This window comes from Apium graveolens, chromosome 5 (genome assembly GCF_009905375.1).
Source record: "Apium graveolens cultivar Ventura chromosome 5, ASM990537v1, whole genome shotgun sequence".
Classification (NCBI taxonomy): Eukaryota; Viridiplantae; Streptophyta; class Magnoliopsida; order Apiales; family Apiaceae; genus Apium; species Apium graveolens.
In genome coordinates, this window is record NC_133651.1 from 89,621,974 (window position 1) to 89,635,760 (window position 13,787).

The 13,787-nt window shown below is 36.2% G+C and overlaps 3 protein-coding genes across 3 annotated transcripts; 2 read left to right on the forward strand and 1 right to left on the reverse strand.

The window, feature by feature from the left end:
• Nucleotides 1–1,682: 1,682 nt before the first annotated feature.
• Nucleotides 1,683–2,381, forward strand: LOC141660256 (putative mitochondrial protein AtMg00310). Its single transcript, XM_074467223.1, has one exon. It carries the CDS (start codon nt 1,683–1,685, stop codon nt 2,379–2,381), a length of 699 nt encoding a protein of 232 aa, XP_074323324.1.
• A 125-nt stretch (nt 2,382–2,506) lies between these two features.
• On the forward strand, nt 2,507–3,403 carry LOC141660257 (uncharacterized). The gene has a single exon (XM_074467224.1). It carries the CDS (start codon nt 2,507–2,509, stop codon nt 3,401–3,403), a length of 897 nt encoding a protein of 298 aa, XP_074323325.1.
• A 4,177-nt stretch (nt 3,404–7,580) lies between these two features.
• LOC141724253 (protein TRIGALACTOSYLDIACYLGLYCEROL 4, chloroplastic) lies at nt 7,581–13,366 on the reverse strand. Its single transcript, XM_074526320.1, has 5 exons — nt 12,952–13,366; nt 11,921–12,155; nt 10,210–10,591; nt 8,510–8,826; nt 7,581–8,076 (listed from the first exon to the last, which is right to left on the reverse strand). The coding sequence occupies exons 1-5, from the start codon at nt 13,221–13,223 to the stop codon at nt 7,876–7,878; spliced, it is 1,407 nt and encodes a 468-aa protein (XP_074382421.1). The 5' UTR covers nt 13,224–13,366; the 3' UTR covers nt 7,581–7,875.
• Nucleotides 13,367–13,787: the final 421 nt, after the last annotated feature.

Here is a 13,787-nt window from a genome sequence, read left to right on the forward strand (position 1 = left end):
AGAGATGTGTTATTTCAGAAAATCTGTGATTCAAGAAATTGATCACAGCTGCTTCCTAATACAAACTAGATGATTTTCTCTCAATGTTTTTCTTAACAGCTCTGGAAAATTTACACTCTAATTACTAGCTGCAACTTGATTTATATATCACCAAGTTTACAAGTGAAGACAAAAGTACAATTAAAAAGATTCTTCACATGTTTCTTCTTCATTTCTCTATCCAATGCAATCTAGGTTGATCTGTGAATCTTTGAATACTTCCTTGTTTGCACCAGAATGGAAATACTGTATTTTCTTGATTCCTCCAAGAGGCTGCCACATTCTAATTGTATCTGTCAACCCATGTGCCTCTGTCAGCTTATGAATTGTCACTGTCAACTGCTATTGAACTTAGCATCCGTTAAAGCTTTCATCCGTTGATGGCTTTATCCATTGATGCATTAGCAGTTGAAGTTATATCCGTTGATGCACTCATCCGTTGATGGATGTTACCCGTTGAAGCTTTAGAGACATCCGTTGAAGCTTTAGAGACATCCGTTGAAGCTTTGTTTCTTATCCGTTGAAGGCCTTTAACTTATCAGTTGATACTACTTCACTTATACAAAATTATAAGGCATTAAATATTTACAGTTAGCCCTCCTATTTGCATATCCACTAGTAGTCAACATGACTTATAATTTTCCACAATATCTAAGAATCATAACTTGAATACAGAAACTGAAATGTGCTACAATACTAAACTTATTTCTAAGTAAAGCTACTCCATCAACGGATAGCCAGAATGGTCTTATCCGTTGAGGCTACAGACACTGGATTCCTACTTAAGTGTTTTTTTAACTTATCATCAAACTAATACACATATTCCTAACAGCCTCAATAAATGACAGATTTGAGACCAATATCCTTGTGCAACGTTTTGTTTCGTATCTTATCTAAATTCATGGCAAATCGGTTGAAAGGTTGTCTATCTACTGTGATATCGGAACAACAAAGTGCGTTTGTGGAAGGAAGACTACTGACAGATAATGCTCTAATTGCGTTTGAAATTATTACATTCGCAGACGGACACAAGGTACTAACGGTGTGGTGGGTTTAAAGTTGGATGTGTCTAAGGCATACGATAGACTAGAGTGGAATTTTCTTGAAGCAATAATGGTGAAATTTGGTTTTACTGATATATGGAGGCAGCGGATTATGACTTGTGTTCGATCAGTATCATATAGTTTCATTCATGAGTGTGAAGTCTTTGGTGATGTCCAGCCTCAAAGAGGGATTATACAGGGTCTCTGCGCTGAGGGATTAAGCTCTATGCTTAAGAGGCACGAAGATATGGGTTTGATTCATGGATGTTCTGTTGCTCGAGGTGCACCATCTATTTCGCACTTACTTTTTGCTGATGATTGTTACTTATTTTTCAAGGCTACAGCTGCTGAAGCTTTGACTGTCAAAAATTTGCTGCTAAGATATGAGAATCTGTCAGGGCAGGCTATAAATTTCAGAAAGTCGAGTGTGGTATTCAGTCCTAATACGACAACTCCGACTAGAACTCAAGTGTGTGATGTGCTGCAAGTGAAAGAAATTTCTACGCTAGGGTAGTATTTGGGATTGCCAATGCATATAGGAAGGAGAAAACATAATGCTTTTAAATTCTTAAGTGACAGAGCCAGCCAAAGGTTGAAGGGATGGGGAGTAAATCTATATCAAAAGGTGGAAAACTTGTGCTTTTGAAAACTACAGCGCAAAAGATTCCTAATTTCTGGATGAATTTGTTCTTACTACCAACCAAAATTTGTAATGGGATTCAGCGTCAAATGAATTCGTTTTGGTGGGGAAATGGAGGTTCTGGCAAAAGAATTAGGTGGTTGGTGTGGGATAAGTTGTATAACGCTAAAGCTAGTGGAGGGCTGGGGTTTAGAGAGTTAAGCAAATTTAACCTCGCAATGTTAGCAAAACAAGGATGGAGGCTGTTGAATAATGTAAATACATTAGTTACAAGTATTATGAAAGCAAGGTATTTCCCAGAAACTGATTTTTTGCAAGCCAAGGTGGGTGCCAATCCGAGTTACATGTGGAGAAGTATAGTTGCAGCACAAGATTTAGTCCGTCAAGGCAGTAGAAAACGAATTGGGAATGGAGATACGACGACTGTTTGGAAGATACCGTGGTTATCGTGTCGAGAAAATGGGTACTTAACAACTGAGATGCCTCAACAGTTAGAGCATGCTCGAGTTTCAAGTTTGATGGAAACATATACAAAGCACTGGGATGATGAGCTACTAAGAGATATATGCAATGAAAGAGATGTTATGTTGATAAGAAGCATTCCACTGGCACAACAGAGAGAGGAGGATTCATGGTACTGGGTTTTAGAGGAATCATGACTCTTTTCTGTTAAGAGCTGCTATAGGAGAATTCAAGGGGTACAGAACTGGGAGAATGCTGCGTTTTGGAAAAAAATTTGGAACCTAGAGCTGCCAGGTAAGGTGATTAATTTTATATGGAGAGTATGCCGTTCTGTGTTGCCAACTGCTATGGCTCTTGCAGCAAAAAGAGTGAAATTGATACCCGATGTTCTTGGTGTTTAGTTCGTAATGAAGATGCAACCCAAGTATTATTCGATTGTTCGTTTGCACGGATGGTCTGGACAAATGTGGGGCTGCAGGAAGTTGATTCAGGTGGATACGAGGGGAGTATCAATGACATATTTCGACAACTGGTCAGTGTTTGTACTCCGGATAAGCTGGCTCTGATTGCTTTGATTTGTTGGAACCTGTGGAATAGAAGGAATAGGTGGGTGTGGGATAAGGTCAGCACATCTGAATTCGGTGTACAATCAACGGAAGTAAATATGTTACAGGAGTGGCGGCACAGTCAACTAGAGAAGCAGAAGCACCATGCAACATCCAGTAAAAGTCCAAGAAGATGGCAGAAACCAGATGAAGGGTGGGTAAAAATTAATATTGATGCTGCTGTGTTTATAGAATTTGGCTGTACTGGTGTGGGGAGTGTAATTCGAGACTGGAATGGAGGATTTATTAGGGCTCGAAACCAAAATATAGAAGCAGTATATCAGCCTCGGGAGGCTGAAGCGATCGCGTTGAAGGAAACTCTCTCCTGGGTAAAGGAATTCGGCTACAGAAAGTGTGTTTTTGTAACTGATGCTAAGGCGCTAGCAGATGCATGCAAGACTGTCCAAGGACGTACTTATTTTCATTCGATTGTGTCAGGTTGTATTGATTTATTTAAGCACTATGATGAAGTGCTAGTTGAGTTTGTTCATAGGTCTGCGAATGCAGTAGCTCACTCATTAGCAAGGGCTGCTCATTCTATGTCAGGCGTCCACGAGTGGGTTGTTACCGCTCCGGAGTTTATTAGTGATGTCTTGATCATTGATTCAATTTAATAAAAAGCATATACGTTTACTTCAAAAAAAACTTCTATATCAAGTTGTCCAAATGCACGTTTTGTCAGGATTCCATTGAGTATTTGGGACACACTGTCAGTAAGTGTGGATTGTGTGCATATCCCTCAAAACTGGAAGCTATGGTCCAATGGCCTCAACCATACACACCTAAGCAATTGTGTGGGTTTCTTGGTCCCACGGGGTATTAACAGATTTGCTTTGCAAAGACAATTTTCAGTGGAATTCTCAAGCTTCTAATGCATTTATCGCGCTCAAGAAAGCGATGACAGAAGCCCCTGTATTGAGGTTGTCTAATTTTTCTTTGGAGTTCGTTATTGAAACAAATGCTTCTAATATCGGCATCGGGGTTGTTCTTATGCAAGGTGGACATCCCATTTCATATTTTAGTAAGAAGTTGGGCCCTCGACTACAAGCTGCTTCTACCTATATTAAAGAGTTACATGTTATCGCTGAAGCTGTACAAAAATGGCGACAATACATTTTAGGTAGGTTCTTTGTTATACGAACGGATCATTAAAGCATCAAAGAACTTCTGCAACAAGTGCTTTAAACACCTGACCAACAGGTATACATTCGGAAACTGCTCGGATTTAATTTCCGCATTGTGTATAAGTTTGGACTTTCAAATACCGTCGCTGATACTCTATCCAGAGTATACAAAGGTCAGCCTATTTTGTTTTGGATTATTAGTCATCCAGTTGCTGATTTTCTTTCTATTTTGAGGACATGAAATGCCACATTCAGTGACTTGCAATTACTCCATCACTAAGTTTCAGAAGATAAACATGCTTATAAGTTTCCGGTTAATGATGGGATCTTGTGCTATAATAATCGGTATTATATCAGTCCTTCTAGCCTAAAGAATCAGTTGCTACAAGAATTTCATCCAACACTGGTAGGAGGTCACGCGAGTGTAAAATGAACCTTGGTCCTCCTTGCTACTCATTTTTACTAGCCAAAAATGCGGAATGAGGTGGAAGCATTTATTAAAGCTTGCTTTATATGCCAACAGACCAAATATTCAACCAGGGCTCCCACGGGTCTACTTCAACCTTTACCGGTCCCTACTCAAGTTTGGGACGAATTAATCATAGATTTTATTACTGGACTGCCAACTTCACAGGGACAAACTCTTATCATGGTTGTAGTGGACTGATTAATCAAATCTGCTCACTCTGGAGCTCTTCCTACTAATTTTACGGCACCTAAAGCTGCAGAGTTATTTTTTGATATGGTCATCAAACTTCATGGTTTTCCACGGACAATTATCTCTGGTCGTGATCCTATATTTGTCTCAAAATTTTAAAAATGTTTGTTTGAACTTAGTGGAACAACCCTTCATCATAGTACTGCATATCACCCGCAAACTGGCGGGCAGTCAGAAGTAGTAAATCGTGGATTAGAGCAGTATTTTCGAGTTCCACACAAGAAAAACCAAATACTTGGGTGTCATTGTTAAGTTGGGCAGAATTTTCATATAATTCTAGCTATCGCAGTGGCTTGAAAATGTCACCATTTCAAGTTGTTTATGGTCGTACTCCACCATCCATCCCTCCGTACACACGAGGTTCTACTGTTAATCAAGCTTTAGATGAGTGGTTGCTGGAACGTGATGTTCTATTACGGACTTTGAAGAATAATTTACGTAGTGCTCAAAATCGGATGGAACAGAAGGTCAACAAACACCACAGAGAAGTTGAGTTTGCTGTTGGGAACTTGGTTCTTGTCAGATTGCAACCATATCGACAAACAACTGTAGCTCACCGCTTAACCAACAAACTAGCTAAACGCTATTATAGGCTCTTTGAAATCCTAAAACGCTTTGGTCAAGTGGCATATCAGTTAGCATTACCACCAGAATCCAAGATTCATTCTGTTTTTCATATATCCACACTTAAGCCTTATTATGGCAGTGCTACCACCCAAGCGTGTCCCTTGCCTCCTGAGTCCAAAGAAAATCATCATATTTCTGTTCCATTGGTTATTGTGCAACTCGAAGTATCCTTCAACAAGGTAAAGTTACACCTCAAGTTCTAGTGCAATAGCAAGACTCATCTCCTATAATGCGACATCGGAATCATTTAACAAATTTTATCAACTTTACCCACATTATCACCTTGAGGACAAGGTAAGTTTTGAAGGAGAAGAGAATGTTACACCGATGCCACTTATTTTACATGAGCCCACAACAAAAATAGCATAGGAAAATACACCTGAACAGTCTATAAATATGGGCCTAGAAGAGCAGCTCATAATCCAACGAAATAGAGGCCCAGCCCGAGTTAAGAAAACACCAACTTGGCTCCAGAATTTTGTGGTCTGAGAATATAGGCATACTGATGTAAAGAAAAGTTTATGAAATATGATGAATGATAAGTTTGTTCCTTCTGCGCCTGTATCTTCTAAATTTCCGAAGTTTACTCTCACTCGAAGAGAGATTATCATTTAATTTGTATCAATATACTCTAAAGCATAAATAGTATAGTTTAATAACTAAACATTTAGTTGAGACGCCTGTATCCCTCTAATCATGACCGCCCCGTCTACTTTTCCACCCTTAAACGCCCCCCTCTACATTTTCACCCATTTTACTAAGCGCGGCAAATGAAGAGAGTCATTTTTGAATAAAATTCGAGATCAACTTATTTAAGTGAACTCGGCTAAAATGAGTCGGTCTTGAACATAAAAATGAGTTCGACGAGTAAACGAGCCGAGCTTTCTGTCTGTTCGGCTCGTTTATCTCGAACTCGGTAACTCGACTCGGCTCGGATAAAATTTATATATATTACAAATAATTAATTATTGCTAATCACTTAAATATGTTTATCAGTTTTTTATTTTTCATCACTTATTTATAATTTAATTATTTAAGATTTTTTATTTATTTTTCTAAATTTAGCACTTGATTTTTTCATAAGAAAACTATCAAACATTGTTATCATGATATATTTATCTCCAATTTTTCACATTTTCATAAACACCATTAAAAACTTGTAATTTACAAAAATCAAATTTAAGTAAAATATCAAGACATAATACAATTTCGACATCGACAGTTTAACAAAAAATAATGTATGATTTCTAAAGTTATGATTGTCTCAATAATTTAAAATAAAATTGGATGTATTTCTAAAATTGTCTTGAAAAATAAAATGATATAAATTAAGAAATAAGTGTAGAGCGTAAGTGTGCGAATATAATTGAAAGATAAGACTAGTATCTCGTCTCGATACAACTTGTAAAAATATAAATTATACTTTAAGATTGCTCGATTGAAAAAAATATGCAAAATATTAGTGGACAACACTGCTCGGTTTGATTTCGGTTCAACTCGATTTTTCGTGAACAAACTCGTGTTCAGCTCATTCATAAACGAGCTGAGCTTGAACATTACTTTCAGCTCGAGTTGTTTTGGAAAGGCGATGAAATTCGCATGTACTCACCTCTCACAAAAAAATATTCGTTAATAATATGAGTTTTCTAAACTCGGTTTTGCAACTGATTCCTCTGAAAATTGCACTATTCATGAAATTAATGTGTGAGTAAATTGTGAAATTAATGTGTGAGTAAATTGTGAAGTTACAGATTGCGTGTAACCATTATTTTAATTTTAATTTTCAGAATATTTGTATTCAGTTATTTAAGCAATCCGGAAACAAAACGACTAATTATTTAACTCGTTTATTTATTTTTCAACCTGATTGCGTTATCAATTGAGCCTCTTTCAACTTATAAATGAAAATATGCTCTAAATTTGGGGGAAAATAGTATAGTTCAAACTTCAAATTATATTTCAGTTAATTATATAAATTTTAATATGTGCGCAGAAAAAACATTATCAGTAGAGATTTGTTTCCAGCTTGGGCGGCTAATGCAACTTACAGGAATGTTACGCTTGCCAATTTGATACAAAAATTACTTTTAGAGTGATTGGGATTAATTACTTTTAGAATCAACTTTCTTCGAACCAGAAGTCCTAAAAAAACTTAGTTAAGCTTTAACCAAGCAAACCTACTTCCTGGTCAGGGCCATACGTTTTTGTTAATGTCATTGCAATACTAGCTATATGAATGAAGAAATAGATATCAGTGAATTTATTAGTGTAAATTCATAAATGCACATGAATAATAATAATCCTGCTGGTATTTGACTAATAATAACTTTAAGTGGATATTTATATAAATATCATATAGATGCCAACTAAAACCAATAAAACTTTCAAAAAAAAATTAAGGTGCAAAAATAACAGTCATACCAGTATTTTTTTTTTTTTTTTTGACGAAATGCTGGTATAGTCATACCAGTATTACTTCTGAATAATGACTGTCAACAAGATAAAGCTGCCTACAATAAGCAATGGCCTAGAACATTGGCTTCTCTTCTAGAACATGTTTCATGAATGAAGGATGTGACACTTGCTACGTTTCAAAAAGGAGCAACACAACTAAGAGTTAGAACTCAAATAATCTCAACTCAACCATACCCTCCTTCCGTTTCGGAGAATACCATGCTACTACTTTGCCCGAGCCTAGGAGTCTTAGGGAGTAGTTCAAGCTGTAAATAGTATCTTCCATCTGTGGATCAATTTTTCTTTGCGAAGATGACTCGAGGGAAAATTTGGAGTCTACTCGAAAGACAAGTGGCCCTAGAATCTGCAAAGAGGCAACATAATTGTTATGGCTATGGTGCCAATGGAACTTCCACTCCAAAGGACACTACTCTGAATATCATAGTTCAATAAATACATCTCTCCACATTTACCTACATCGACGTCTATAAAATATATTTTCAAACATGTTCATCTTCCAATCTACAAACTTAGATTGAAAAGCAGAACCAATTGTGCAGCCAAATAAAATATAATATAATAAGCTTGAGCATACATCAAACAACCAGTGATTGCCAAGAAGCTCGAAAGCTTCGATACAAAGAAAATTTCAACTCAACAGCGCTTATCCTTGAAAGTTGTAGACTGTAGGTTACACAAATACTAGATATACAAGTAAAAAATCCAATACTGCAATATACATGCTGTAAATTAATTTGAAATTGCTGGCAAGATGAGTAAAATAAAAACTCAAATACCTGCTGCTGAAGGATCAAATTGAGCCTTGGAGAAGACAGTGAATTTTCTGCTTTGTTAGCAGAAGCTTTCCCAAAAATGTTGGAAGCTCTAGCTAGAGCAGAAACTGACGAGATATTGAGGCGAGCATCTATCCTACTGAGGTCCCCAAAAGTCTTCCTAAATTTTCCAAGTTGGAAAGTACAGCAAACTGAACCAAACAAATCAGAATTGAGAGAAGTAGTGTGCTTAGAATCCAGAGAGTTGCTGCTCCCATCTTCTGATGACTCAACAGATGCAAAACTCTTTTCTTTTGCAAACAAGGCACTGCAAGTACCACCTAATGCATAGAATATAAAACATTCAAAAATTTTAAATACGAATTCGACCTTTTCTCAAGGAAATATTCTCCTACAAAACATTAATCCAAATATCAAAGGCCCTGCAATAAGATAATATTAAATAGCAAAAAAAACAATAATGCTGACACTTATCAATTACACGAATATTCAGTGGAAAATGCTAATTAGTTTTGGAGACTCTTGGACACTTCAATTCGAGCAGTAGTAATATTTAATGCCATATTATCGTGCTTGTGAAATTAATGAAATAATTCGTCTAGCCTGATCCTCTAACGAACCTCCAAACAGGCAGTGACAAGGAAGAGAGGAACTAAGTATTATATCTTAATAGATTATTAGGGATTCTACGACTCCATCTAGTTGATTTGGACCTTTTTCTTTTATATAGAAAAAGTCTTGTTTTTTAGGCGATGTCTGTATAAAATTAATATTAGCTGCAGTAAGTCAAAGTATTGATTACGACATTACGTGTCCTGTGTTGTTTTTAGACTTCCTATCATCCATTTATTTAGTTCCTTGCCACACATTTGCATACGTGTCCTCAGTCCTTCTGGGCTTACCATCATCATCCCTAAATTAGTTATACTACCCTGTGTACTAGGGAAGGAGAATACAAAAGTGTGTGCGTGTGTTGGTGTAGTGGTTCGAGCCCTTGGCTTCCCCAAGGGAAGTCATGAGTTCGAACTACGGGGTGTTCGTGTGTTGTAACTATCTAAAATAAGAAAAGAAAAAGGAGAATGTAATGATGCTGCTTCAAAAGACATGGCTGCCACTTCTGAAGTATCTAGCTCTCCGGAGTTCAGAAAATTTTAGGAAAATTACCAAGACTACAAAAAAACACTTCTATTATTTAAATGAGACTGGCCATTATGAAACTAGTTTTCTTCAGGGGGCATTTTAAGGATGCATCACTACATGGTTTTTTGAAGGCAATTAAAAGATCTTATATGTGAAAGCAAATACTTAAACCATCCTTTCCTAGAATAGTGTGTTGAAAATACTACACAACTCAGAGAAGGAGCAGCATTTGACAATAGATGGGCAGCTTTTGGGGGTACATATTGACCACAATATGCCATTTAACTTATCTTTACTAGTTTACTTGTCATGTAGTAATATTTGTCAATAATAGGACTTTTGCTGGTCAGTCTAGAAGAAAAAAATTGAAGTGCAACTCTAAATATCATTAAGTAGTGCAAATCACTCAAAGCAAAAAGGGGACTAAAATATGGAAATAAATGCTAATTTGAGTATTAATATATTTTCTAAACCAATTGGTTTTTGTATATTACTTGCACCAAAAGGGGAATGTATTTACTTGATACGCGCAGAAGGGTATTTTATAACGCATAAAAGTGTACCAATAATTCCAGAAACGGCAAGATGAGGCTCCTTGAGTCGAACATCATATGCAGGCCTCCATAGCTCTCCTCGTTTTGTCTTCACAATAAAATCCTCTTTCTTTTCTCTGCCCCTCCATATATCTCTGCTTTTCTCGTAAGAGAAGGCAGCTTTTGCACATAATCCAGGCATTAGAGCAGGAGGCGCCTCATCATCAAGTTGATTATCAGATAGAGGTTTTCCCCTGCTTTTGTGCACACCAACACGATATCTAAGTCCAGATTCAGAGACAACGGAGGCACAGTCTAGAGATATGGACTCAGGCACATCCCAGTAATTTCCTTTGTGGTCCACAAACAGCTCAGGCCATGCTGCTTCCAAAGTAACATCATGATTAGGGAGCTGCCAGAATAGAATAAAAATTAAGATTATCTTCAACAGCTGCAGTAAATATACAATAGCAGAACAACTGGATAGATCTAATATATAAAGATCAAAGTGTGAGAATTTATATTATATTGACAATAAATGCATAATTGGGATATTACATGTCGAAATTCAATGCTTTTACACGTCAAAATTTTTAATGTGGAAACTGAAAATATATGTAATGTGTATGAACTATGATGGTACAATTAGTGGCACACAGATATTGCTCATGCATGCATCCCCGTTTATAGGTAATTTTGGCGCCATATCTACAGAACTCATGCTGTCAATAATCAGGAAAAGAAAAGTTTTTGGGATCTTAAGTTTTTCAATTCCTAGTGATATTACCAGCCTAAGCATCTTCAAATTCGTTTCAATGATTCAATCAGACAGTTGGGAGTAAATGTGAAGTTTCAAACATTTTTGGTCCTCAAACATTCCTAGTGCAGATGGAGGAGCATCTAATTTTAGCTTGACCAATCCCTATATAACTCATATGGTGAAGCCTGGATATTTTAAAGCTCAAAAACTAAAAGTGGTATACAGTTGTCTACAAATGGCATGCAGCATCTTTAAGAAATATGTTGAAAATTATGCACCCGTTAAGTTTATAAAGCTTACCTTCAGAACAAACTACAACTACATGTCAAAGAAGAATAACCACTGGTGACGAACAAAGAAACTCATAAGTATTGAAACAAGGAAATGAAGCAAAGTAATTTCTTAATTACTATTTACCAGTACCATCATTAGAGAAAGCGGAATGATATTCTAAATCAGACATAATAGGAAGAGCTATAGGAATTGCAACTTTGCAAGGTGTGAGCTAAAATGTGCCCAACCCATTACGTTGGCCCAACAAGAATTGCACAGGAAGAAATGTATAAACTTTGACACACAAGGCTGACTTACCTTTTAATATCTTGCATATCTATCTATATATTAAAAATTGACAACCCTATATGAGTAATAGCGAACCCCAAGATTAATTCATTTGGAAAAATATTTTTATTTAATACAATACAGTAGCTAAACTATATCTTAATGACATCAAGCAACATTCTCCTACCGAAAATATAAAGAATTATAATATAGAAGTAAACCTGATGAGTGTGGAACACTGGGGCCAGGTGAGGTTTAATTAAAACATAAATTAAAAAAGGATCATACAGCAATATTAAGAAAATATATAGCAACATAATGTTCCTTTACAAAGAAAAATATGTCAAATAAGAAGACGAGAACACAACGTGTGTACACGTAATCACATTAGATATCAGTAAATTTAGGACTTGTGCTTGCCTTGTGAAAGAGCATGGCCTTTGTGCTGCGTTTCTTCTTATCACCTTGCCCTTCAGTGCTCAAGAATACCGAAGTTGTGGGTGTCACAGATAGCTGTGAGCACAAAGCGATGGAATAAAGTGACTTATCCAAGAGTCTCTTAGGAATATCTTTATATGCTTGTGACTCTGGTCCATCTCTATCAATAGGTGCTAATAGCTTCTTCGGACGAAGCTGACCAACTAATCCAACCCACCTGATGATGAAAAATTGTCAGACACAAGCTTTAGTGTTCTAGAAGAAGAGTTTGCAAGCAGTATGCCAAGTAAAAGAACCTTAAACTGGATGCAATAGACTATGTTTCTCAAATTTCATTCTTCAAAGTAAGATTAAAAAAAATTATAGTAAGTGTTGAAGGATAAAGAACTGGGTGCAATGAAATAATTTCACAAAATCACTGGAGCCGGTTCTGCTACTACAATTTATTTTCATTAAAGAGTTCTACAAATTCATAGGAACATCACCATTATTTTCTACTAGATCATTCAACAATAAAACCACAAACGCTTTCAGGGCAAACAAGTCTTCTTCAAAGGCCTCCAGGTCTGACATGCTTACACAAAATTCTCAAACAGATATAAAAATAGCATCTAAAAACAATACCTTTAATTAGCATATATTTGAACACATCTATAATGACAAAAAAACTCAGAACAATCAGTTTTACAAACCTGCATAATAGCATCATAACGCCCCTACTCAAATGCAAAACGCCACAAACGTACGCTAGACAACATTTCACAGTGCAATTAGTATAGGCATTTGTACCATAAAAAACGATCAAAATACTATTCGATCAAATCACAATATACATTCTTTCCCCAACAATCCAAGAATCCCACGTAACAACACATTAGGTCACATTTTCATGCCTCAAAACAACATCATTACAATTAAACCCTAAAAACACCACAATTTCCAAAAAAACAAACATGGGTTCTAAAACACAACTAAAAAGTAACAAACTTCAAATATAAAAAAAAGGCCATTACCAATTAGAAGAAACAGTCTTGACCAAAAGAGACTGAAGTGAAAAGGCCCCCAAATCTTTACTGGCAGGTGGAGAATAAGCAGGAATAATACCAAGAGGAAAGCCATTACTCAAAAAAGAAAGCTGTTGAATTCTAAGAGCTCTACTAGCTCGAGTGCCATCAAGAGGCATTGATTGACCAGGCACAGCTCGAGCTGAGCCATGAAGGCTTGTTGGGGTGGCTATGTTAAGGTCCCAATACTCTGAATCCATGGCTGTTCTTAGATAAGCCATTTCTGCAGGCCCTGATTACACACACACTGTGTGTTTTGGGGGTGCCTTATCTGTGAGAAATGAGTTGGGTTTTTCAAATTAGGGGATTTTCTTGGACTTTTGTTATGCTTGTGTTTTTTGGAGTTTTGGGCAGAGGGGTTTTGTTTTTCCAGCTGGGGTTTATGTTAGAATATTAAGTTATTACTCCTCGTATCTTTTTCGTAAAATAGGCTTTGCTATACTTGTAAAAAAAGAAAATTCTATCAAATTAATCAAGTTGATATAAAATATATTTTACAACTATGATAAATAAAAGAAAAATAAAAAAGTGAACAATAGTGTCCCAGTTTTATAAGACCAATTATCATTTTATTTAATTTAATCGAATCGAATACAAGTAAATTTTGATCGATGGAGATGGAAAACAATAATGACAAAGTGGGAGTACATAGTGTTGAAAAATGTGGATTTAGTCCCTCGTTATCAAGTCATATTTGAATCGAGTTAAATATCAAAATGATCACTCAACTTAAGGTCATATATCAGTTTAATCATCAAATTTAATGGGGTATCATTTGAATCACT

Bases quoted from the DNA above. Each gene is read 5' to 3' on its own strand.
- LOC141660256 (XM_074467223.1), top strand. From the start codon at position 1,683: ATGGGGAGTAAATCTATATCAAAAGGTGGAAAACTTGTGCTTTTGAAA.
- LOC141660257 (XM_074467224.1), top strand. From the start codon at position 2,507: ATGCCGTTCTGTGTTGCCAACTGCTATGGCTCTTGCAGCAAAAAGAGT.
- LOC141724253 (XM_074526320.1), bottom strand. From the start codon at position 13,223: ATGGCTTATCTAAGAACAGCCATGGATTCAGAGTATTGGGACCTTAAC. The intron at 12,156-12,951 runs GTAATGGCCTTT...TTTCATCATCAG, and splicing joins AAGACTGTTTCTTCTAATTG to GTGGGTTGGATTAGTTGGTC. The intron at 8,827-10,209 runs GTACACTTTTAT...TCTATGCATTAG, and splicing joins TGCCGTTTCTGGAATTATTG to GTGGTACTTGCAGTGCCTTG.